This window comes from Tubulanus polymorphus, chromosome 11 (assembly GCF_964204645.1).
Source record: "Tubulanus polymorphus chromosome 11, tnTubPoly1.2, whole genome shotgun sequence".
Classification (NCBI taxonomy): Eukaryota; Metazoa; Nemertea; class Palaeonemertea; order Tubulaniformes; family Tubulanidae; genus Tubulanus; species Tubulanus polymorphus.
Window position 1 is genome coordinate 2263183 of NC_134035.1, and position 23749 is coordinate 2286931.

At 41.5% G+C, this 23749-nt stretch overlaps 1 protein-coding gene across 1 annotated transcript in view; it reads left to right on the forward strand.

Moving 5' to 3' along the window:
* Positions 1 to 288: 288 nt before the first annotated feature.
* LOC141913392 (protein XRP2-like) overlaps positions 289 to 23749 on the forward strand; it is a 28709-nt gene continuing 5248 nt past the window's right edge. Inside the window, exons 1-8 of the mRNA XM_074804900.1 lie at positions 289 to 425; positions 17175 to 17301; positions 18262 to 18353; positions 19829 to 20001; positions 20345 to 20448; positions 22269 to 22403; positions 22822 to 22899; positions 23367 to 23466. Of these exons, the coding sequence (XP_074661001.1) occupies positions 343 to 425; positions 17175 to 17301; positions 18262 to 18353; positions 19829 to 20001; positions 20345 to 20448; positions 22269 to 22403; positions 22822 to 22899; positions 23367 to 23466 (892 nt within the window). The 5' untranslated portion in view covers positions 289 to 342. The remainder of the gene's footprint in view (positions 426 to 17174; positions 17302 to 18261; positions 18354 to 19828; positions 20002 to 20344; positions 20449 to 22268; positions 22404 to 22821; positions 22900 to 23366; positions 23467 to 23749) is intronic.

Sequence of the window (23749 nt, forward strand, 5' to 3'; positions counted from 1 at the left end):
CAGCACTGAACGGTCGATATCTCTTGTTTACTGTGGCATGCGAGTTATAGAAGAACCTTTCATCAAAGGGGATATTGCAAGAAAAAATTTTTAATAACCTAACATCAAATTTTGAGTCGTTAGAGAGAGTTCTTTTTATTCATCAAGAATAAATGCATCATGATAAACTGAACAATCAGTCGACCGATTTCAGGATTCGAACCCGGGCGACGGAATTTGACGTTCTGCCTAGTGCGCCGTCTCGCGGATATCGTCGAAACCACTGAATTCCGCAACCAGGAAGTGAAATGCCAATCGCGAAGAATATTATTAGTCTATAGATGATTAGGAGGATATACTATTATGGGTTGTTTGTTCTCGAAATCCAGTCGCCGGCAAGCGAAAAAAGAGAAACTAGAAGAGGAAAAAGCCGAGGAACAAGATGAGTAAGTAGACCGTCTCTTATTAAATCGACCGACAACAAAAAACAATTTCGGCACAAACACAAATTCAATCCAAATCAAAAAAATATCACCTAGTGTAATTGTAAATGCATACCTGACCAAGTGGTCTGCATCGAAAACGGTTTGTCTGTCTTTTGATGCCGTTACTTTATTTAATTCCAGCTTGTCGACCGATAATCATAGTCTCTCTTTCTATAATGGGAGGGTGAAATTTAAAACTGTGCTAAAGTTTTAATGCAAAAAAATAATGATGCAAATTAGGCCTATTACTACTGTGGACGTAGAGATAGGCTGGTGATGATTCATTGTTCTGTGCATGTCGTGTGTTTATATTGTATATTGATGGCTCTTTTATGCCCTCAATGATATTACTAGAAGCTAGGCATGGCTTCCTCCAGCAGCAGATGCTTTTTAAAGCGAAAGTTGTCCTTTCGTAACCCAGAACCGGATGAAGCGCCTTCCACCAGAAAATCTTTCAATTGTCACACATTCTCAGATGTGGTGAGAGAGCCAGTTCGGCTTCATACGTCGATAAAGTATGCCTCGACAAAAACTTTGAAAATGTGGCTTAAAAACCATCAGAATTAATAGTTAAGCCTAGTTTATGAAGGATTCAGCAGCCTAGGTTGGATACAATGGCAAGATCTGAGTTCTTACCAAATTTTTTTAATGCAAATTTGTTGGAAAACAGTATAGGTAGGCAGTTCCCTATTCATAGGCAAAATACCCTTTTCCAAGACGTTTCAACAATTATAGGGCCTTTTCCATACGTATTTGTTTGGAAGAATTTGTGCCCTTTTTGACATAAAAGTCTTATAGAACAAACAGGCAGGCAAAATTATGAGGGTATTGAGAAGGTCTCGCAAAACCTTCAGTCGCCAGCTAGTGTCTGTCGATTGCCTGTTCTAAGTTCATCATAATACAGTACAGAGACTGATCAAAGACTTTAAAATCATTTGTTATTATAGAAACTCATTAGTTTCACGGCTCGAGTGACTGAGCTCAGTTAGTTTCTATATGAACTGTTATAATTGATGAGTGTTGCAGTGAGACTGAGGTCATCGTTGATAATTAGCTGTAAACGCAAACAGTGTCAATTATTCATATTTCATCCAGGCTTTTATAGATATTAAATCTTCTTCGGACGTTCATCAGTTTTCATTCGTCAAACCACAAATTGTTCATCTTCGACTGATTTGTCGGTTATGCTCCTTTTTTGTATGTCGTTTACAAACCCACAAAACCTGTATTGAAAGGGGAGGTTTCACGATTCATTTCGCTATCATATATACTCCTCTTCTTCTGATTGCAGAATATAGTAGCTTGAAATTAAATAAACCGACCGATAATCGGTAAATTAGCTTCAACCCGTAATTCAAACCGACAGTGAATCGGTTTTAGCGACGACGCCTTTGCCTTCGGTGATCGTTAAACGTCGTGTTTTCGCCGTTGACAATTTCTAGCCTCGCGTCGCGTCTCGTTTTCATTTTAGTTTTTCAATTATTTCGTCGACCGCTGAATCAATACGAAACTCCGTCCCAGACTCCGCAGTGATTATTATATTCTAAAAGTCTGCGCGTTTCAGACGTCGTGCCAGCGAGCGAACGCAGAATTCAAATCCAATTCAAGTTTTGATGAAGATAAATACTTTCCGCATCGCGGTGTCTCGTGTGGGTAACGTACGGAACAGCGGTGTTTGAGGCGTAACATGTATCCGGGTTCCTACGACGATTCCGTAAAAACTCCTTCTAAATGGAAACTGCTTATATGAAGATGCTTGGAACTCGGTTAATTTGAGCAAAATGGCTGAAGCTCCTTTGAAACTCAAGTTTGAGAAATAGGCTATTAGATACCCGCGGTACCGTCGAAGTTGTAAATTAGACTTCCCTTAAATCGGTACATGCAGTTGGGACCAGGATTTGTTGCCCAATTATGCGGTTACCAAATTAGAAAGGGTAGGAATTTATTTACAAAACCGCTGAATTAACAGTTTGCTGATGAACAGAACCGATTTTGGAGGGTCTATACTGTAATTGGGATCATTAAAGTGATGCAGAAGACACTGCCTCAAAATTTGAAATGTTCTCGAAGAAACTTCTTATATCCAGGAATAACTGATGATTTGTAGGCATCCTGGATTATGATGCTCTAAAAGTTTGCGTTTCAGACGAGCGAGCTTAGAATTCGAATCCAATTCAAGTTTTGATGAAGATTTACTTTCCGCGGTATCGTTTTTGAGGCAACATGCAGCGATGTCGTCATTGTCGCCGTTCTACTAGAATTTTTGCGACTAGCAGTAAAATTCTCCCAAGTGTTAAATTGTATTGGACGATTGAAGTTTTGATGAAGATTTACTTTTCTCGCATCGCGCGGCGTCGTCTCGTCGATGCTGCGACACACGGCTGTGTATATCATTCCTCCGTGTAGGAGGCTGCAGTGATCGAGTCGGCTAACACCGCCGCCGCTGCTAGCCGAGTTTTTCTATGTTTTATTTATTGACATTCGTGGGAGAGATTTCGTCCGATAAAGTACGACGACGTCTTTATCTATCTATCTGTCGCTTGCGCGGGCGCGCGCGAGTAAAGTAGTCTGCCGCGCTTGGATGCGCGATTCATTTAATTAACCCTTTCATATTGATTTTTAACCCTATCGCGGCTGAACAATTTCTACCCTAAAGTGTTGGAGACAGTTAGAAAATCCCACCCAGTGCGTTGTTTAACAGCTGAGTTGTGTTAACACTATTTATAAAGTATAGCTAATTGATAAATCAATACACAATCAATACAATCAAGGTGCGATGTATCATTAGTTAAATGTTTCACAATGTTTGATGGGTGCTGCCTTGGTGCGATGTATCGTTAGTTACTGATATTTCACAATGTTTGTGATAGGTGCTGCCATCTTTCAACAGAGATCAAAACTAATTACTAATGACATCAATACACCGCAGTGCGATGTATTAGCAAATCCCATCACTGATTTATGCACCTTATTGCGTTGTAAATACATTGAAAGGGTTAATGCGCCTGCGTTTGTCATTTTTATCGGGGTTTAAACTGAAAAGATTCGTCTGCTGGTGTCACCGGAGTGCAACCAATGCTCGAATTAATAACACTAGATACAATAATAAATCATGTCTATGAATACACAATATAAGCTCCTTAGAGTTGTGTCGTATAAACTATAATATCGTCGATTCATTAACTGTGTCTCTCTTTGGCATTTGTTGTGTTCAATATGTATTTTACGTTTCGTATTATCTATATTCTTCCGGGGCCCACAGTTGCACCGTCGTAACTCAAGTCCTGCCGTATTATCTGAAGTCTGAAGATTGGTCTTGAGTTGTAGGTCGACTATTATGGAACCAAGATGGTTTCGAAGCTCGATGTATGCAATTCTAAAGAGTATCTTCTCAAGATACGAGATCCTTCATCGTCAGTATTCCGCCACATTTTGATTTATTTGATTTGATTTTGATTTATGTTTGATTTATCTTTGATTTATGTTTGGAAGGAATCGAATTAAAACATTTTTGATGGTGAAATCAGAAATTTCTTGTATTTCGTTCGGGATTTTCAAGTTTTAGTATCCGAAAGAAAAAGTCCTGGACCTAATGGATACCAGGATACTGCAAAAACTGAGCCACAGGGTTCGGACGGGTCTTATATCTAAGCTGTGGTTGAGATGATGTCAAATTCAATAGCTTTACTAAATAGGATTGGTGACTCTAATGATGTAGAGTAAGAGCCGGAGTCGATCTCGTGATTATATTACCGCAAGTCGAGGTACTTCTTTAAGATTGCGGTTTAGCTCATATATACACGCAGTAATAGACTGTAAACTGTGTCTCGTCGTGTCGGTAAAAACCAATCGTATTCATGTCACACGGAATCATTCTCCAACTAATGACGATGATGTGGAGAGCGTTTATAATGGAATTCAATTGGATAAGTAGTTCTCCCTCTCTATCCCTCTTTCTCTCCCTCTCTTCTCTCTCCCTCTCTTCTCTCTCCCTCTCCTCTCTTTCCCTGTCTCTCTCCCTCTCCTCTCTCTCCCTTTCCCTCTCCCCCTCTCCCTCTACCTCTCTCTCCCTTTTTCTCCCCCTCTCCCTCTACCTCTCTCTCCCTTTCCCTCTCCCTTTCTTTCCCTCTCTCTCCCTCTCCTCTCTTTCCCTGTCTCTCTCCCTCTCCTCTCTCTCCCTCTCCCTTTCTCTCCCTCTCTCCCTCTCTCCCTCTCTCCCTCTCTCCCTTTCTCTCCCTCTCCCCCTCTCACTCTACCTCTCTCTCCCTCTCCCTCCTCTATCTACTGTGAATTCTTTTTAGAGTCGGATGTTACTACATCAATACAAAAATGTTTTCAGCCCTCCGCATGCACTTGGCAGTTTTGTGTGGAAAATAGAAAGAATTTTTGTTTATCACCATCAAGTCGTCTGTAGACTAGACTATTTTTGTAGCCAAATCGTAGGCCGCAGGTGGCGCTCCACGACAAATCGCCAATCGGCATTGTGAATGTGATAATAGGGGCTAGAATCATGAGAAAGCTCGAACTCCAGAAACCAGAACCTCGGTTATGTTGACTCAAATTCATGACCACATTGCCAGTTGTTCATGAATCGGCATAGACTTTAAAAAAATAATCTTATATAAGTAAAAAGCTGTCACCCGAATAGCTTTTTGCGCGGCAGTCAACCGGAGAACTCGGTCTGCTTAAAACGTAATAACAATATCCAGGGTCTGTTAAATACACCGAGGGAGAGAGAAGTGCACGTCAATTATTACAGGCATCTCGTTGTTTATTCATCATTATAGAGTCCCCTCCAGCTCCCCTCTCGGTCCCGCCTCCCTGCCACCCCAACTGATGAATGTTTGATTTTATCATCAGCTGTCGAGCATTCTAAATCTGCAATATGGTGAAAAATATTTTGTTGTTCAAATTAAGGCAGCGTTTTATGACAAATGATCTTTTCGTATCATATTTATTCTCGGTAAAAAAATCCTGGCTGTATTCAAGGTTGGCGTTATAATGGATTGGACTGTTTCATTGGTTCTAGGATTGTTTCATGTTTCCGTGTTTCGATAGGGAGCTATTGTCTGTGTCGAGAAACCATGTTTCCGTGTTTCGATAGGGAACTACTGTCTGTGTCCAGAAAGCATGTTTCAGTGTTTCGATAGGGAACTATTGTCCGCGTGTCCAGAAAACAGATGTTTCAGTGTTTCGATGGGGAGCTATTGTCTGTGTCCAGAAACCATGTTTTGATAGGGAACTATTGTCCGGGTGTCCAGAAAACATATGTTTCTGTGTTTCAATAGGGAGCTTTTGTCTGCCAGAAACCGTGTTTCTGTGTTTCAATAGGGAACTATTGTCTGCGTCCAGAAACCATGTTTCGATACGTCGGTTATGACCGTTGGTTTCGATCAAGTCGTGACGAAGCGGTTAAATCAAAGACGGTCATTCGCGTGACGTTCGAGGCATTCGACGCTCGCTAATTATAATCGGTTTTCACACCGGTGGTGATGATGATGATGATGATGATGAAGACAGCACACACTACATGTCGATTCATTCTCGTTGAATACTCCTAATTCATGCGTCTTATGTCGAAGAGCTCCTGAGAATTATATCACTGGAAATGTCAAGGGTTTCGCTTTGTATACGCTGTTGATGTCTTCATTATAAGTACACTCGATTGAATTACCGCCGTGCGGAGTGTTCATAAGATTGCCGATGTTTCCTATAACCCCGCGATCCGTTCACGACTTTTAAAAATTCGACCACGCTAAGCAAACATGGCGAAATTTAATTCGGACCCAAATCGTGCCGGGTCATAATGTTTTCAACAAGAAAAAATTTAGGGTCTTCAGCAAGAAAATTTAGGGTACTTTGGACTGGTGAAAAAAAGGGAATTTGCTGCATGAAAATGCAAAAAAAGGCGTTAAGCCAATAAGGGATTCTGCCTCAGGAAATTTAGCAATTTTTCGGACTATTTCCCATGGCACTGAGAGACTTATAGAGAGTAACAGTTGGTGAAATGTGCCGTCAAAAGATGGTCAGCGAAATTTGGGATTCTAGACTGTATTTGGGTCATACGGCTAATACATACAGGCCGGACACTGATATTCACTACGAATGACCCAGCGTTTCGTTGCGCCATCTGGTGGTGCCGATATCCCGTCGAGCGCAATCTGATAGCTTCCTCCTACGCAACGTTCAGTCATTTTGCGTATTATACCGCTCGGGATTAGCTCATTTCGAGATTATATATTTCTGTGTTCTGGTTTTATTGGTTTCGTTGTGGCGTGTTTACGTATTTATGAGCTTTATTACGTCTGGCTAATGTTGGCTGCTGGATGCAGAAAAAAACGGGCATCTATAACCATCGGTGAAACACTAAATGTCGTAAAACGATAAATAGAAAATCCCGCACTAGATAAAGTTCGAAAAGTTTCCTTAACCCTTTCGGTGCCAGTACACCGCAGTGCAGGGTATATAAATCAGTGATAGATTTTGCCAGTACACCGCACTGCGGTGTATTTGTGATATTAGTAATTAGTAATTATCTCTCTTGAAAAATGGCAGCAACTTCAAACATAGTGAAATATTAGTAATTAACGATACACCGCACCGCGGTGTAGACGCATTATAGTGATATTCCTGTTATTCAACACACTAGGATGGAATTTTTTAAAATTTTCAAATTATCTCCAGCACTATAGGGTATAAATTAGTCAGCACTGAAAGGGTTCAAGCTAATGATTTATTACAAAAATTGTTTTAACTATAACCTAATAGCCATCATCTAGAATACTGAGTGAAACAAAATATGAGATATGCCAAGGATCAAATCAAAAGCGGATCGCCCCACTATTTTAAGATAACGTTTTCACAACCCGGCTTGAGAAAGTTACAATTATATGACAAGCTATTGCAGGTTATTTTCTTCTAGTTAGTCGAGACGCTTCGAAAATGATAAATTTTTTTCGGAATTTTCTCGGGCTGGACCCGTGACCTCAATAAAACTTAACCTACGTCTTACTGCGGATCAGTAATTACCGGTTAATATTTGGGACGTTGTCTTAATATTTCGATGAAACAATGCTGAAAATATTGTGGTGGAAGCGTGCCTGATGGTTAAGTTTGTTATGGTTGACTTGGCGCTATGAAATACCTGCAGCGCGTACCCTATGCAGGTATTTCGTCTGTGGAATAAATGATGCATCAATGATTGTATATTCCGGGGCGTAATAGAATAAATGGCAGTCAGGCTGTTACAGCGGTACGGCCGGGTTCATAACGATGTGGTTTCCGGTGAGCGCTCGCGCCGGAGTCTAATTTCAAGACGATATATCGGGAAAAATAGTATGTCCAAGGGCGGATTTAAGGTTTGGTCTCGGGTCCAGACGCCTGCCTTCGCATTGAGGTGGCCCTTTACGTCAAAACAGATCGTTAGAATTTGTTAATTTGACATTCATCCTTTCGGAATCTGAACACTAAAGATGGTACTTGGCTAGTAGCCTGAGGATTGGACTCCTCCCATAGTCTATGAAAGTGCCATTTATTTTCTTAAGGCCTCAGCCTACCAGTTGTTCAGGATCCGCCCCTTATGTTGGAGCAACTCCCAGACCAATTTCATTAGCCGCGTTCATGCTACCACTATTAGTTAAACAATGCTTAATTGGTCCGTGCTACCTGCAATGTACCAAATGTAGAAAGGACCAATTCAAAGTGCTCATCGTTCACACATTCGTTGTTGAATTTGCTACAGATAGTAGTTAATGCTCGGTGAAAAGCGGTCTTTTAGGTAGGTCCAAATTTGTCCCTTCCAAAAAATCAAACGACCTAATTTGGAACGAACTTTTCGCTAGCATGTGAGGTCCGTTCAAAATTCGAACAGGCCAAATAGATGTGAAAGTTTCAGCGTAAAGTAAAAAGTAAAACTGGAGTGGTAGTTCTGGAGGATATCGACCAGCGGAATCTATTATCACCAGAGTGTTGGAGTAGATGATGCAGTGATACAGTTTGAGTATAACTGGAGTAGTAATTCTGGAGGATGTCGAATCAACGCTCTATTATCACCAGGGTGTTGGTCACACAGTGATGGACCGTCAGCTGCTGGAGGATATCGAATCAATGCTCTATTATCACCAGGGTGTTGGAGTATATCACACAGTGATAGACAGTCAGCTGCTGGAGGATATCGAATCAACGCTCTATTATCACCAGGGTGTTGGAGTATATCACACAGTGATAGACAGTCAGCTGCTGGAGGATATCGAATCAACGCTCTATTATCACCAGGGTGTTGGAGTATATCACACAGTGATAGACAGTCAGCTGCTGGAGGATATCGAATCAACGCTCTATTATCACCAGGGTGTTGGAGTATATCACACAGTGATAGACAGTCAGCTGCTGGAGGATATCGAATCAATGCTCTATTATCACCAGGGTGTTGGAGTATATCACACAGTGATAGACAGTCAGCTGCTGGAGGATATCGAATCAACGCTCTATTATCACCAGGGTGTTGGAGTAGACAGTCAGCTGCTGGAGGATGTCGAATCAATGCTCTATTATCACCAGGGTGTTGGAGTAGACAGTCAGCTGCTGGAACGATTCTCTGAAATAATAACCTTTAGTTGTTGTTCTAGTCGTTTTCATGAGTCATTAGTAATCGAAATAAATCGATTTTTTTCCGTAAAGCCTTCAGGATGTGGGTATCTTTGTGAAAACGTGCGCTCAACCAGGAATATCCATGATAGAAGATGATGACTTTGATACAAGTCTGATTGAGTCTAAACGTCACTACTCTCTTGGTTTTGAATATGTCTTGTAGAAAGTTGAGTCTAAACGTCACTACTCTCTTGGTTTTGAATATGTCTTGTAGAAAGTTGAGTCTAAACGTCACTACTCTCTTGGTTCTGAAAATGTCTCATAGAATTGAGTCTAAACGTCACTACTCGCTTAGTTATTTTTCATAATCATATTTGTTTTTTTATTCAATGTCTCGACGTGTCTGGCGCAGACAGTTTATATTTTACCCCCGTGTGGAAGCGTCAGTGCGTCGCGCCGTCTGAAAGACAGCGGTTGGATGGAAGATTTGTTATCCGTTAGTCGTAGCGATACTTGTCGGGAGTTATCGCGGTTGCTGCAGGGTCCTGTACTCTTAGTCTGACGTCCGATATATGACTATGACACATGAGAATAGTTCTTTCCGTAAGATCTTTAGGGCGAGTATAAGAATAATTGAATAGTTACTCCTCCTTGCCTTGACCGCGATAAAGATGCCTTCTCTACTTAATCGCGTAAGTGTGCGACGAGCCTGTCCCCCCGGGAGAATGTCACCGTTTACCAGGTCGTATTTAAAAGCGCTCATGGCGCGAAGGGTCGAATTGATCAGGGAGGTAGGAGTGTCACAGGGGTTGTGGTGTTTAAGAAACCTCAACCAGCTGAAGAAACCTCATGACACTCGTGACGGGATTGTATTCAACTGATGCAGTCTTTTTACCCTATAGCGAGGAGGGGCAAAAAACATATTGAACCGCACTAATGACCTTAGAATTATGTTCTCAAACGAAAACCGGAATGAAAAATGATTTAGAAAAGTTTTTCTTAATGGTTAAAGCACATGTAGGGAGTCGACGTATTAAACGTGTAGAAGTAGATAAGGTACAAGATACCCAGATATATTCATCAGACTGAAAATAAGGCACATGAGATACCTGTCCCCTCTCCCCTCTCTTCTCTACTCTTTCTCCTCTCTCTCCTTTCACCTCTCTCTTATCTATACTCTCTCCCCCTCTTTCCTCTCTCCCCTCTCTTTCTCCTCTCTCCTCACTCCCCTCTCACCTCTCCCTCCCCTCTTCTCTCTCCCCTCTCATCTCTTCTCTCTACTCTCTCCTCTCTTTCCCCTATCCCCTCTTATCTCTCTCCTCTATCTTCTCTCTCTTCTCTCACCTCTCTCTTATCTGTACTCTCTCTTCTCTACTCTCCCCTCTCCTCTCTCCCCCTCTCTTCTCTCTAATGTATTTATGTAACCGATTGCGCCACGCGGTGTATCCGATCCAATAATCATGAGTTGGCACGGTACCGGGTGTACGCCGCTCTGATCTGTCACCTCGGTCAGAGTGCGTGCTCAATTTATGGCGTCGTTCAAATGGATTAAGACGTCGTTTTATGGCGAATAGTTTTGTCGCAATAAACGAACGGCAAACACACATCGCGAGCCGTTCTGATAAATCGATGTCTGTTCATGATGAGCTTCCTCCTCTGATTCTTTCTCTCTCTCTCTGTCTCTCTGTCTCTCTCCTTCGCCAGTTTATAACGGGTGCAATGTTCAATCAGATTCATCTCGTTCATCATTACCCGCACCGATCAAACCAGCGCTTTTGGTTCCTGCTAATCAGACGCGGACCATTTGGCACCAGTGTGAACCGTTGGCCCTGATGCCCCAATATCGCTTGTGTGGTCGTTGCTTATGGCGAGTACGACTAAAATCGTCAGACCAGGCGCGAGCCAAACTTAAGCGCTGGTCAAATAAATGCGTGTGATTTACAACTGTTTCCGGAAATGACTCACTTAGCTTTGTTTAAGCATTGTTTAGTATAATGTTCAAATTTTCTGTGTAACGAGGCACGGCCCGAATTTGACTCTCGCCAAATCATCTCTGCGCTATAATTCTTTTGAGTCGCTTGATAATTATCGGGTTCTTATGGGTTTTGGAAAATGGAATTTTTTTTCCAGGACCTTGAAATAGGTGTGGCAATTTTGTTTTTTTTTGTATGGAAAATCAGAAAATGGTCTCAAAGTAAAATTTTCTCCTTTAAAACTCCTTATATCCAAGAATGACTGATCCCTTTAAAATAAATCAGTACCCAAAGTAATTAATAAAGGCTTTTTATGATACATTTACGCTCATTGCATCCGAGTCATAAAGGCATAAGTTCATCGTTTTTGAGTCACGTAATGTTAATTGTTTTTTTCCACCGGTGCAAATTAAACGCACTTGAAATTTTATAATGCGCGTTAATGAAGATACACGAGGCGATGGTAGCAGTTCGCAATCTATAACCGGGGGGGGGGGGGGTAGGGGGAGGGGGGATATCCCGGATAATAAACCACACTCAGCACGCAATTTACCAGCTATAAAATGACTGTACAAATATATGTTCAATCGCTCCCCGCTGCTGCTGATGCTGCTGCTGCCGCCGCTGCTGCTGATGCTGCTGGTACTGTTGGATTTTAATGAAGGTTTTTAGAGAATCGTTTTAGGATGAAATTTGAATAAACCGTAGCCTCGTCGTGATCTGCCGTGCGTCTCGTGTCATTCGCTCGCTCGAGATTGTGAGGAATAGTCGATCGATGAACGACGCCGAGTTCCCGAGAGAAAGGTCACCGAGATGGAAAATTCATCGCGGCAACTGGATCGCCTAACGATGCAGCGCCTGCCCGACTCAACTGTGACACCTGCTTTCCCACCAGGTGGCGCAACGTTTTCTGAATTTACATCTCTATATACAAATACATAGTAAAACACCCCCGATATACCGCCATACTCTCTATACCCCCATACTCTCTATACCGCCATACTCTCTATACCGCCATACTCTCTATACCGCCATACTCTCTATACCGCCATACTCTCTACAACGCCATACTCTCTATACCGCCATACTGTCTATACCTCCATACTCTCTATACCGCCATACTCTCTATACCGCCATACTGTCTATACCACCGAAATCATTCTGCACCGATGTGGGCAGTATCTCGGGGGGATGGTGGGGTGACTAGTTTGTTTCTGGTTTAGGTCATCTGTTGGCTACTGATTTACCTAAAAACACTTGAGTTAATGTGGTAATGAAGAAGTGACTGGAAGCTTGTGGCTGGAAGCTTCCTCCGTTGCTGTTGCTGTTGCTGCTGCTACTGCGACACTTTATGATGAAATCTGAATAATTGATAGAGAAGCTCATTAGAACTCGATATGAATGTTCTATTATGACTCTCTTTAGGGAACATTTACTTCGAACCCCGTCGTTGTGGGTTCTACCATGATATATCGGCGACAGAAAAAACTGACCTATTTCCGAACGATCGAGATTCAGTTTGCGGGTTTATAAATCCGCGTTTTCGATACGGTATTTTCAAAGGCTGCTTCGTCGCGTACGGCTTCATTAGAAGTTTCGTGTTACCGATGAAATTATGTTATTTGATTCGAAAAGTTTGTTATATGAAATCGCTCGATAAGTAAAATTACTCGGCCTCGTGATTACACGGAAACGATTTCGCTCGGATCGAACTGGCCCAGACCGGACACGTTTCAAATGTGGCCCATGTCTATTAATAGATCAGTCCGTGTTCGTTTGGGCCGACCAAAAACGTCTGACCAGACCCGAGCACGGGTTAGATAATTGCGTTCGAATTGCAACTGGTTCGGGAAGAGACTTCGCTTTGTTTTAGTAATGTTGAGTATCGAGTGAGTGTGAACGCGCTCTCACGAGCCAGATTAAACTCGAACCTGATCGGGACTAATTAGACGCGTGCGTAATCGCGGCTATAGGTTCGATTCTAGTCGAGCTGTAGTTCTCGCCGCGGTTATCGGTTATTAGCCATCGCCGACGTTTTATTTCCGACGGGGTAAATGTCACCCGTTTAAATGTCACCGATACGAAGAGAAGCTCCGGAGATCGTAGGACGTCATCGCTTTAAATAGAATCGAGTTTAATTACGCCGTCTGTCAACTGCATGTATCAACATATATCAGAAGTCAATAGACTGTCAAATTACGCTGTAAGTGTTTGCGTCTATAAATGGTCTATTTTTACGAGAGAGAGAGCGCGAGAGAGTGAGAGTATAATCGGTAAAGTCTCTCTAGGCTGTTATTGTTGCGTCTTATTTCCATGGTGATTACACGCGTCGTCGATTGTCTCCGCGCCAATACCAGATGCGTCGTCGGCCATATTTAATTATCGTTTGACGTTCGTCGTCGACGGTGACGCGGTTCTTAATACTAGAGTATAGTCGTTCACCTCCCCGGGAGTTCTCCGCTTCAAACCCTCTTAATCTCCCTCCACCCTCTCCTCTTCAAACTCACCCTCTTAATCTCCCTCCGCCCTCTCCTCTTCAAACTCACCCTCTGAATCTCCCTAAAACCTCTCATCTCTCCTTCCAACATACCCTGCCGCTTTCTCTCTCCCCCTCTCTCCCCTCAGTTCTCTTCAAACTCACCCTCTTAATCTCCATCCTCTCCTCTCCCCTTCAAACTCACCCTCTCAATCTCCCTCCATCCTCTCCTCTCTCCAACATACCCCAGCCTCTTCCATGATACCCTCTCCCCTCCCTCTCTCCCCCTTCACAATCTCTCCTTCCCCCTACCTCTCTTTTGTCTCCCTCAACCCATCTTTCTACAAAATCATCTTTGAAATTCCGATATTCGAAGAACCTTCACTTAATCAGCTTTTGACATTCGCCGCTCTATGTGTCTATGAGTCTATGATTGTGGCTACTTTGTGGATTGCGGCTCGTGTTGTTTAAGGCAGTTTACGTTCCGCGCTCAAATTTACCATAGAAGTGTAACCGAACATTTCTATAAATATACCAACATCATGTGATTACGGGGAATCGATTTCGATTTCGACGACCAGCTTCACAACACGAAGGACTCGATACGAGGATTCATTATTTCTGTCGTCATCCGTAAGATCCAAGGTGACAACGGGAATGATGTCACGAATTGCCAGTCGTCGATAACCCAGATACACACGGCTACTGGCTGCTGCTCGATTACAACGCAACAGATCCTTTACATCATGCATAATATCATAGCAACTTCTAGTGTGTAATTCACGTGTCAGTTCTTTGATTATAAGCCAGTCAGGAACTTTGACATTACGCCATATTTTCTCATGCATTTTAAGAAGCTGCTTCTTGCAATAATACGGTAAAAAAAACCACAATACGCGAAAAGTCCTTTATAATGTCACTGTTGGGACGTTATACACTATGGTATTGCCATTGAATTTGAGTTGGATTGAGCAAATTTGTTCTCTGAAAAATGCCGGCGTTACACGGAGCGATGACTGTAGTCAAAACACTGAAATAAACTACTAGCTCAAAGAAACATTCCGGACTTGTTTCCCTTTTTGGTTTTTAATTTGGCTTTTATCGATATGAATTGTCGCTGTGAATCATCGTTTCAACGCGGACACAGTTTCTTATCAACATGTTTATCACGTTTCTTCAACCGCTCCGGTATTTCAGATTTCTTTTCGAATCGTTCGACCGACCGTAGCATCATCGCTCAGAGGGCGTTATTATTATTAGCACGTTTACGCGATTTCTTTATCTTCTCAGCTGAGATAAGACGAGGATTCCGGCGCCATCGGGGTTCGAATCCGTGAACCGTAGATCGACAGTCGTATTTCGCAATCGTCATAAGTCTGAAGTTATTGGTGTAAGCGCCTGTAGGGGCTTACTGTTCCGAATGACATTTTTCCACGATTCAAAACGAAAGTTATGCCTTGTACGTTATCTTTATGAAGCCAGAGTTATGAATCACTTCTATTTTTCACACTGTTCGATTCAGTTAATTGAATAGGAAATATAAATTGTCACTGATAAATAGAGAATGCTTAACGATAAGTAATTGACAATGACTTAGTCGTCACAATTACTTATTATTTACTCGTCTCTATTTCTTAGACACAATTAGTATTTCCAATTCAATTTAGTGAGTGTAAGTAATCATTTGGATGTTAGCAAGTTTGCCCACGACTGTAAGCGAGTTTGCCGGCAACTAAGCAAGTTTGCCCGTGACTTTAAGCAAGTTTGCCTGTGACTTTAAGTAAGTTTGCCTGCGACTGTAAGCTAGTTTGCCCGCGACTGTAAGCTAGTTTGCCCGTGACTTTAAGTAAGTTTGCCTGCGACTGTAAGCTAGTTTGCCCGCGACTGTAAACTAGTTTGCCCGTGACTTTAAGTAAGTTTGCCTGCGACTGTAAACTAGTTTGCCCGTGACTTTAAGTAAGTTTGCTCGCGACTGTAAACAACAAGTTTGACTGCGTAATTTAAAAACGTACCGGGCGTATTTGCAATAATTGAAGTAATCGAGTCCTACCCCCGCAGCCGGCAATATCTCGGCATTGATCACGTTGGAAGTAAATGAGACTGTTGATTGGGTTTTTGCGTTGTTTGTCTAGCTGTTTGGTGTTTTTATTGCCCGATGCTGTTGCACGGCGGTGGTTGTACAGTCTAATACCACGACGATGACGACCGTGTTCATGTATGTAGTTGTATTACAACCTGCCTGTATAATCAGTCGGCTCAATGAATACCAACTCGATTAATTATTTTTTCCAAACGACCGACCGCGACTGTGGACGATGTTAAACATATATCAGAATGCGCAGCGGTTAATTTACCGGTTATGCCCGACGATCGCGAAGGGCTGATTCCATGGCTTTGACTTGAGACCGGTCTAAGGCAAACTTAGTTCTCTTCTCACTTGGAAATCGGGGAAAATTTGGGGAATAATCTTCTTTTTAAGAAAATGAAGGAATGGCCTGGGAGTTTTGTAGAAAAAAGCTAAAAATGAGGGAAAAGTCAAGGAAATTAGTTGAGATTGTGCGGGTAAAATCAAACAGTTTCTGTCAATGTCTTACGTATTTGGCAGTGTTATTACTTGATTTGATATAAGATATTTCGGTTTTGGGAGTAACTCCGACCGGCTGGGAAGGTTGGATTGATTTATTTTTCGGTTCCAGACTTCATCTTATTGTACCCGAGCAATGAGATGCTCCACTTCTTTTCGATAGCGAAACAAATTAGTTTCCGAATGACAGCTGGATGTGAAAGAGGAAATAAATGTCTTGTTGTTTCTTTTCGTGTCTCATCGAGATCGCTGCCGTCGTCGTTGTTGCTTTAACTACGTTTTCACCGGTGACTTCTTTTCCTGTTCTGCGACGATTTTAACATATTATTTTCTTCGACACTGTTATAAGGGAATCATACTGGTGTTGTTGACGGATTTGCCCTAGATTGTGGTTCTACATTGTCGAGCCAATCTTAGGACTAGCGAACTGCAAATTGCCCCTGATATTCAGTAATTGTTACTATTTTATAACAGGAAATACTGATTTGATTTGTTTGATGCTTACAGAAATATGAAAGATGTCACTTAGGGTCTTACTGTTGATTACTGATTAATTTGAACAGAAATATGAAAGATGTTACTGAGGGTTTTACTGTTGATTACTGATTAATTTGAACAGAAATATGAAAGATGTTACTGAGGGTCTTACCGTTGATTACTGATTAATTTGGACCGAAATATGAAAGATGTTACTGAGCCTGAGGGTCTTACTGTCGATTACTGATTAATTTGAACAGAAATATAAAAGATGTTACTGAGGGTCTTACTGTTGATTACTGATTAATTTGAACAGAAATATGAAAGATGTTACTGAGGGTCTTACTTTTGATTACTGATTAATTTGAGCACTTTCATTCATATGTCAATGGAATGTTATTGAAAAAATTCAATTTGTACAATAGCACTTTCCATAGGTTGGCCTGGACCAGTGTAAACTCATCTTAACAACTTAACAACTTGAGATCAGTCTAAGCTCCTTCAAGACCACTTTTAGACGTTTTGGTCACGACTGCCGCAACTGAGCCTTTGCCTCCTAATCTTTTGTCTGATCAATTAATTAATTCATGATTCATTTTTATTTTTTGTAGAGTGCCAGAAGAAGAACCGATCAAACTCGATCCGAAAGATTTCATCATCGAAAACAAAAAAGGCGAAACGTTCGGACGAACGCCGGGGAAAGTTCGCGGCCAACAATTCATGATTAATAACTGCGAAGTGAGTCCAACCTGAATCAGTGTATCATCTATCATACTGTCTCATTCGTCACATTAGTTCCAGTAAGAACAGTTTCGATGTAAATCAGGGTTAAAAAGAGAACCCGAATGCATTTTGCATTAACACGGGCATAGGTCACTCACGACATCTGCGAGGTCGACGGGTCATTGCGACACTATCATCGCTCACGGTCGCAGAGAATCACCAAGTCCAACCTGTACCCGGCTTAATTGAGTTCTATGGCCAGTCTGCGAGGTTGACGGGTCATTGCGACACTATCATCGCTCACGGTCGCAGAGAATCGCCAAGTCCAACCTGTACCCGGCTTAATTGAGTTCTATGGCCAGTCTGCGAGGTTGACGGGTCATTGCGACACTATCATCGCTCACGGTCGCAGAGAATCACCAAGTCCAACCTGTACCCGGCTTAATTGAGTTCTATGGCCAGTCTTCGAGGTTGATGGGTCATTGCGACACTATCATCGCTCACGGTCGCAAAGAATCACCAAGTCCAACCTGTACCCGGCTTAATTAAGTTCTATGGCCAGTCACTCAAAAGATGGTGCCAAAGTAACAATTGAAATTGTATTGTAACTGTGGTATCTATCCACCGGTTAACTCTTACCGACTTCTGGGCAACTGACCCCGATGTATGATTGACACGGTGAAGATTAACTAACTGCATTGATGATCTAGAAATACAAAACACTTTTTTTTCAATCATCAATTTACCGAAAATGCTGCATAAAGTATATTCAGAAATTTAAATGTGTCTGTATTATTAACCTATAAACTCATCGGTTTTCAGAGTCTACTGTTTGTTGTACAGGAAGTCTATGATAATGATCTTCGAGTTCGCGCAATGAAATCATCATCAAATCATCGCTTCAACTATGACGACTGCCACGAACATAAAACTGTGGACATAAATTTGATTTATTATCGATTCCGTGTTTTTCAGGATTGTAATATTTACATATTCGACCATATAGCGACGGTAACAATAGATGATTGTACGAATTGTACGATATTCCTCGGTCCAGTTCAACAAAGGTAAAAAAATCATATCATCATCGCTGCTGAATAGTTCTCATACGGCCTTTTTTCACATTGCTCGGAATGCAGGGGCTGCAGTTGGTCAAAAGTTGGTTATCTTCAGTTATCTTCAACCAACTTTTGGAGCAACTGGCACCAGAACTGTTGAACGGGGGCCAGTTGCTCCAAAGAGTTAACCAGTTAGAAGCGAGTTGTTGGAGTTAGAGTTAACCAATGAACAGTTGACGTAGTGACAATTAAAAGTTCATTGTTGCTATGGAATTTATCCGCCGGTTACCTTTAACGTAACTTTTGAGCAACTGCAGCCCCTGATTTTTACAAGAAAAAATGGAAGAGCAAGGAAAAGATTTCGAAAATGTTTGGATTCATTTTGTGGATCCTTTTGAGATATTAAGATTCAGCAGTTTTTACCGAACCAAAAACAATTAAGAGCGAAATATCATGAACAAAACATTTTTTGGGAAAAATTCTAAAATGAAAACTAGAAAAATGAGGACTGAAAGATTTTTTTCTAGATATCTATTTATTTATTTATTTATAATTAGTGTATTTATAGTGCCTGTACTCACATGATGTGATCAAACAGATTCTAAACAAACAGATATGATGTTGACATCTTAATGTTATGAAGATAACTTAAAACCAGGCTGGCCTTGGTGGGCGGCACAGATCTGTACTCCGAGTAATTAAAGAAAACGGTGTTGCACTGATAATCCTAGCCAAAAATGTAAACAGTAATTTGGAAATCACGTTTGGTGAACTGAATGACCAACTGATTTTCTGTGCGTTGTACGTGACATTTAATGGGCTTTACTACGGTGTAAAATCTATTTTTAACTCTGTATCTAACGATCTCCAGACGACGGCGACGGGTGACGTTCGCGAGATCAATCATTAATGAAATTTGTTTCTCTCGTTTTTTCTTTTGATCTTAAAATAGGGATTGACCCTTGATATTTATTTGCGGGGTAGATTTCGTTTGATTTATTCTGATTTGGTGTCTCTTGCAAACCCGCCACACCTGCCGGGAACGAAACAGGGGGTTTGATTTTGAAATCGGAAATCGAAGTGCGGATATAGTTGTGTGATCGGCGGTCGAATTTTTTTGTTTAACCCTTTCAGTGCTGACCTAATTAATACCCTATATTGCTGGAGATGATTTGAAAATTTTGAAAAATTCCACCCTAGTGTGTTGAATTACAGGAATACTACTATAGTGCGTCTACACCGCAGTGCGGTGTATCGTTAGTTACTAATATTGCACTGTTTGACAGATGCTGCCATCTTTCAATAGAGATAAAAACTAATTACTAATTACATCAATACACCGCAGTGCGGTGTACTAGCAAAATCCATCACTGATTTATACACCACACTGCGGTGTAGACGCACTGAAAGGGTTAACTCGAAGTACGTAATTGGGAAATTCGGTTTCGGTTCGTTCAAACAATCTCTGTTGTTTTTTTTTCCAGTGTTTACATCCGTGACTGTACGGACATCAGATTGATGGCCGCTTGTCAACAGTATCGTACACGCGATTGTAGGAAAGTCGATACGTATCTCTGCTGTACAACTCAACCCGTCATCGAATCGTCGACCAGTATGAAATTCGGCTGTTTTCAGTGTTTTTATCCGGAATTAGAACGTACGTAAACCCTGTTTACAATATGGCCGCCCTTTAAGTAAAACTATGATGAGTATATGATCTAGTAATGCCAGTCTCTTTTGGTCCTAATAAGACTTTTATCAGGTATGTACTACAAAAGCTGACCGAGCTAGGCAACCTGATATGCTCTCAAGTCAAGTTAAAATAGACATTAGTTGTTATCGGATAAGTCATCACATAACTTATATTGTCTCTATTCCCCTTATGTCAAACATAGTGAAATGTTAAACGCATGATTATGAACTGCGCATTCATCCAGTAGATTGTGGTCAGAAATCTTCATGATAATTTTCTTCTTTTTTTTTCCCATTTTCTTATGCAGCACAATTCCATAAAGCCGGACTAAGCGTTTATAACAATAACTGGAGCACGATCCATGATTTTACACCAGTCCCCGGTGAAAATAACTTCTCTATTATGGATAACGTGAGTATGAGACATCTATTTGAACCTGTATGAACGTATATCGGCCGTATGTCAATGAAATAACTGTAGCCTAATAGCTAGAAGGCAATTTTCGGTGTACGACAGGAACTGGTCATGTTCAATCATTTGTTTGAATCTGTCAATGTATGTCAATTTATGCAGGGCAGGGGTGGATCCAGAGGCCAATTTTGAAGGACTTATACCGATACTTCCTATTACTCTGAGGAGATACCAGTACCTCCTATTACTCTGAGGAGATACCAGTGCCTCCTATTACTCTGAGGAGATACCAGTGCTTCCAATTACTCTGAGGAGATACCAGTACCTCCTATTACTCTGAGGAGATACCGGTGCCTCCTATTACTCTGAGGAGATACCGGTACCTCCTATTACTCTGAGGAGATAACAGTGCCTCCTATTACTCTGTGGAGACACCGGTGCCTCCTATTACTCTGAGGAGATACCAGTACCTCCTATTACTCTGAGGAGATACCGGTGCCTCCTATTACTCTGAGGAGATACCAGTACCTCCTAATACCCTGAGGAGATACCAGTGCCTCCTATTACTCTGAGGAGATACCAGTACCTCCTATTACTCTGAGGAGATACCAGTACCTCCTATTACTCTGAGGAGATACCAGTACCTCCTATTACTCTGAGGAGATACCGGTGCCTCCTATTACTCTGAGGAGATACCGGTGCCTCCTATTGCTCTGAGTAGATACCGGTGCCTCCTATTACTCTGAGGAGATACCAGTACCTCCTATTACTCTGAGGAGATACCGGTGCCTCCTATTACTCTGAGGAGATACCGGTGCCTCCTATTACTCTGAGGAGATACCAGTACCTCCTATTACTCTGAGGAGATACCGGTGCCTCCTATTACTCTGAGGAGATACCAGTACCTCCTATTACTCTGAGGAGATACCGGTGCCTCCTATTACTCTGGCTAACTAACGCTGTGTTAATATTATCATTAGTCCATCATGTCAATTTATTGCCCATGAAACGACATGGAGTAATTGCCTTGCCGTGGATAAACTGGTCATAATCATTCAATCATCTATGTATATATGTATATGATATACAGCAGAATGCATTCGAGCCAGTCAAATCTCTTTGGACAGGAAAGATTTGCCCGGCTTGAGCGAGATATCCGAGTTGGATGGTATCAGATGACCTACTGCTCATTTGAGAGTTTTTGGACTAGATGAAATATGTCCAATTTGAGCGGATTCTGTTGTACCAGCTAAGGTAGTCAGTTGGACTTGAGAGGGACGATGAATAGGGGGTCAGAAAAATATTCCTTCACCGACGGGATCAGATCTGACATGAACTGCAGTGTCTGTATATAAAGCTAATCTATTATAATTCAATGAGTTCAATCCATATTTTGAATCGGGATATCATTTACGGTCCATCTATACATCAATGTTTCTCACCCAGTCCTGGCAGCGTGGTGGTTGTTTCCACAGAGATCTCCGTCGCTCTACTACGACCCTAGTGTAACCAACTGTGGTACATCAGGCATTAAGGTTCTTGGTGAAAAATGTATGTTAAATATTATATTTTTTTGATGAATTTAATCCGTCCCAATTAAGGCTAGGTTCCCATTATTTATTTGATTGGTTGATTTGATTTCGCTTGATTCGTTGTCACTTCTGCTTACTGCCGTTTGATTGTGAAATCTTCGGGTTTTACTGTACTGTGGTGTCTAATATTCTGCTTACTACCAGGAATGAAATGGGTTCTGATCGTAAAATCGGAAATCGTGGTGTTTTACTCTATATATTGATGTACCGCTGTATCTCGTATTCCAGGATGAGGAAGCGTCACAACTTTTCTCGCTGCCGACAGCCGACTACTTCCACAGTCTACAAAACAAAGTGGCGTTCACCGCGACGAAGTGCGTCGTACCGAAAACTATGGGAAGCCGAAGGAAAATATCGGATGAGGTAAGTACGGGGTGGCGCCACTATAACTGGAAATCGGGGGAAAGTCTCAGGGAATTTTCCTAAAATAATTCAGGGAATTTTGTTGAGATAGCTAGATCGTCATACATGCATGTGTAATGTAAAACTCTGCATGCACGTCTACAATTGTTCATGCGATCATCAGGTTTCATGTATAAGGAATTGATAATCTGATCATCCGTACGTAAACTTAGTTAGCTCGGAATGTTTCATGGCTTTGATATTTATCTAATAGTATATACGACGGCTTCTTCGACTTTGAAAACAGAAGCATATATTCATATGTATATATTAGTAATTTGCAGGGTGTTTTTATGAAATATTTACATAAGTCGGTCACGTCACGCGTGTCTCCGCTAAAATTTCTCTTGATAATCCATGCGATTGTTTTTGTTTTCAGTCATGTTTAATAGTGTTCTTTAACGACGGTGGTCAGCATTACAGAGCGCACAAACTAGTAGAGGAAATGAGAGCCCATGTAAGTATACGCATTGACCTGAGTTTGAACCACTTCTTATTATGTTTATAGGTTAAAACTCCGCGCAGTTCCGTAGTGTCCCTAGCCAAGACGCTAATCCTCATTGCCACTCCGCACCCAGCTGTAAGATTCTAGTGTACTGGTGAAGCGGTATGGATAAGTGGTTAGAGGGTTTGATTCTGATATACTGGGTTGTGAGTTTAAACCCTGCACAGTAGCGTAGCGGCCTTGGCTTTGATTGAGATCGGTCCAAGATCAATAGCCATTTAACAATTCAAGACCAATCTTACGATTTGCTACCAGTTTTGAACTTAAGTCATGACTGTCTAACTGTGCTTATAAGTCATTGTTTGGATAAGTCATCAATCCCATGCAGTGATGAGTTTAACTCTACGTGCTGATGATACATTTTTGCAGTGATTCGCTTTTCTTCACGTTTCAATGTTTTCTGTGTTTCAATGTTTCAGACTAAGTGCAATTTAGTTCAGACGAAAGAATTAACTATGCAACTGAACGATGCTAAACGTGTATTCATGTCAGACTCGTACACACATGCTTTAAAACAAGGTAAAACATTTACATTTAGGGATCATTCATTTATTACGTACGCATGAAATTTGAATTTTCCAAACCGCACTCCCCTTCTGTACGCAAAATCGGCCATTTTTCACATACATCAAGCATTACAGTACGCAATTGCACTGAACCCCTCCCCCCTCCCCTAATGCATACGTAATAAATGAATGACCCCTTATAGCTTTTCAGCTGTGAGTCTTGATAGAGAGTCATTGTCGTTCTAGGAAATTCTTGTCGAACAATAGTGAGTTTTCTGTCTTTGATATCTCGTGGT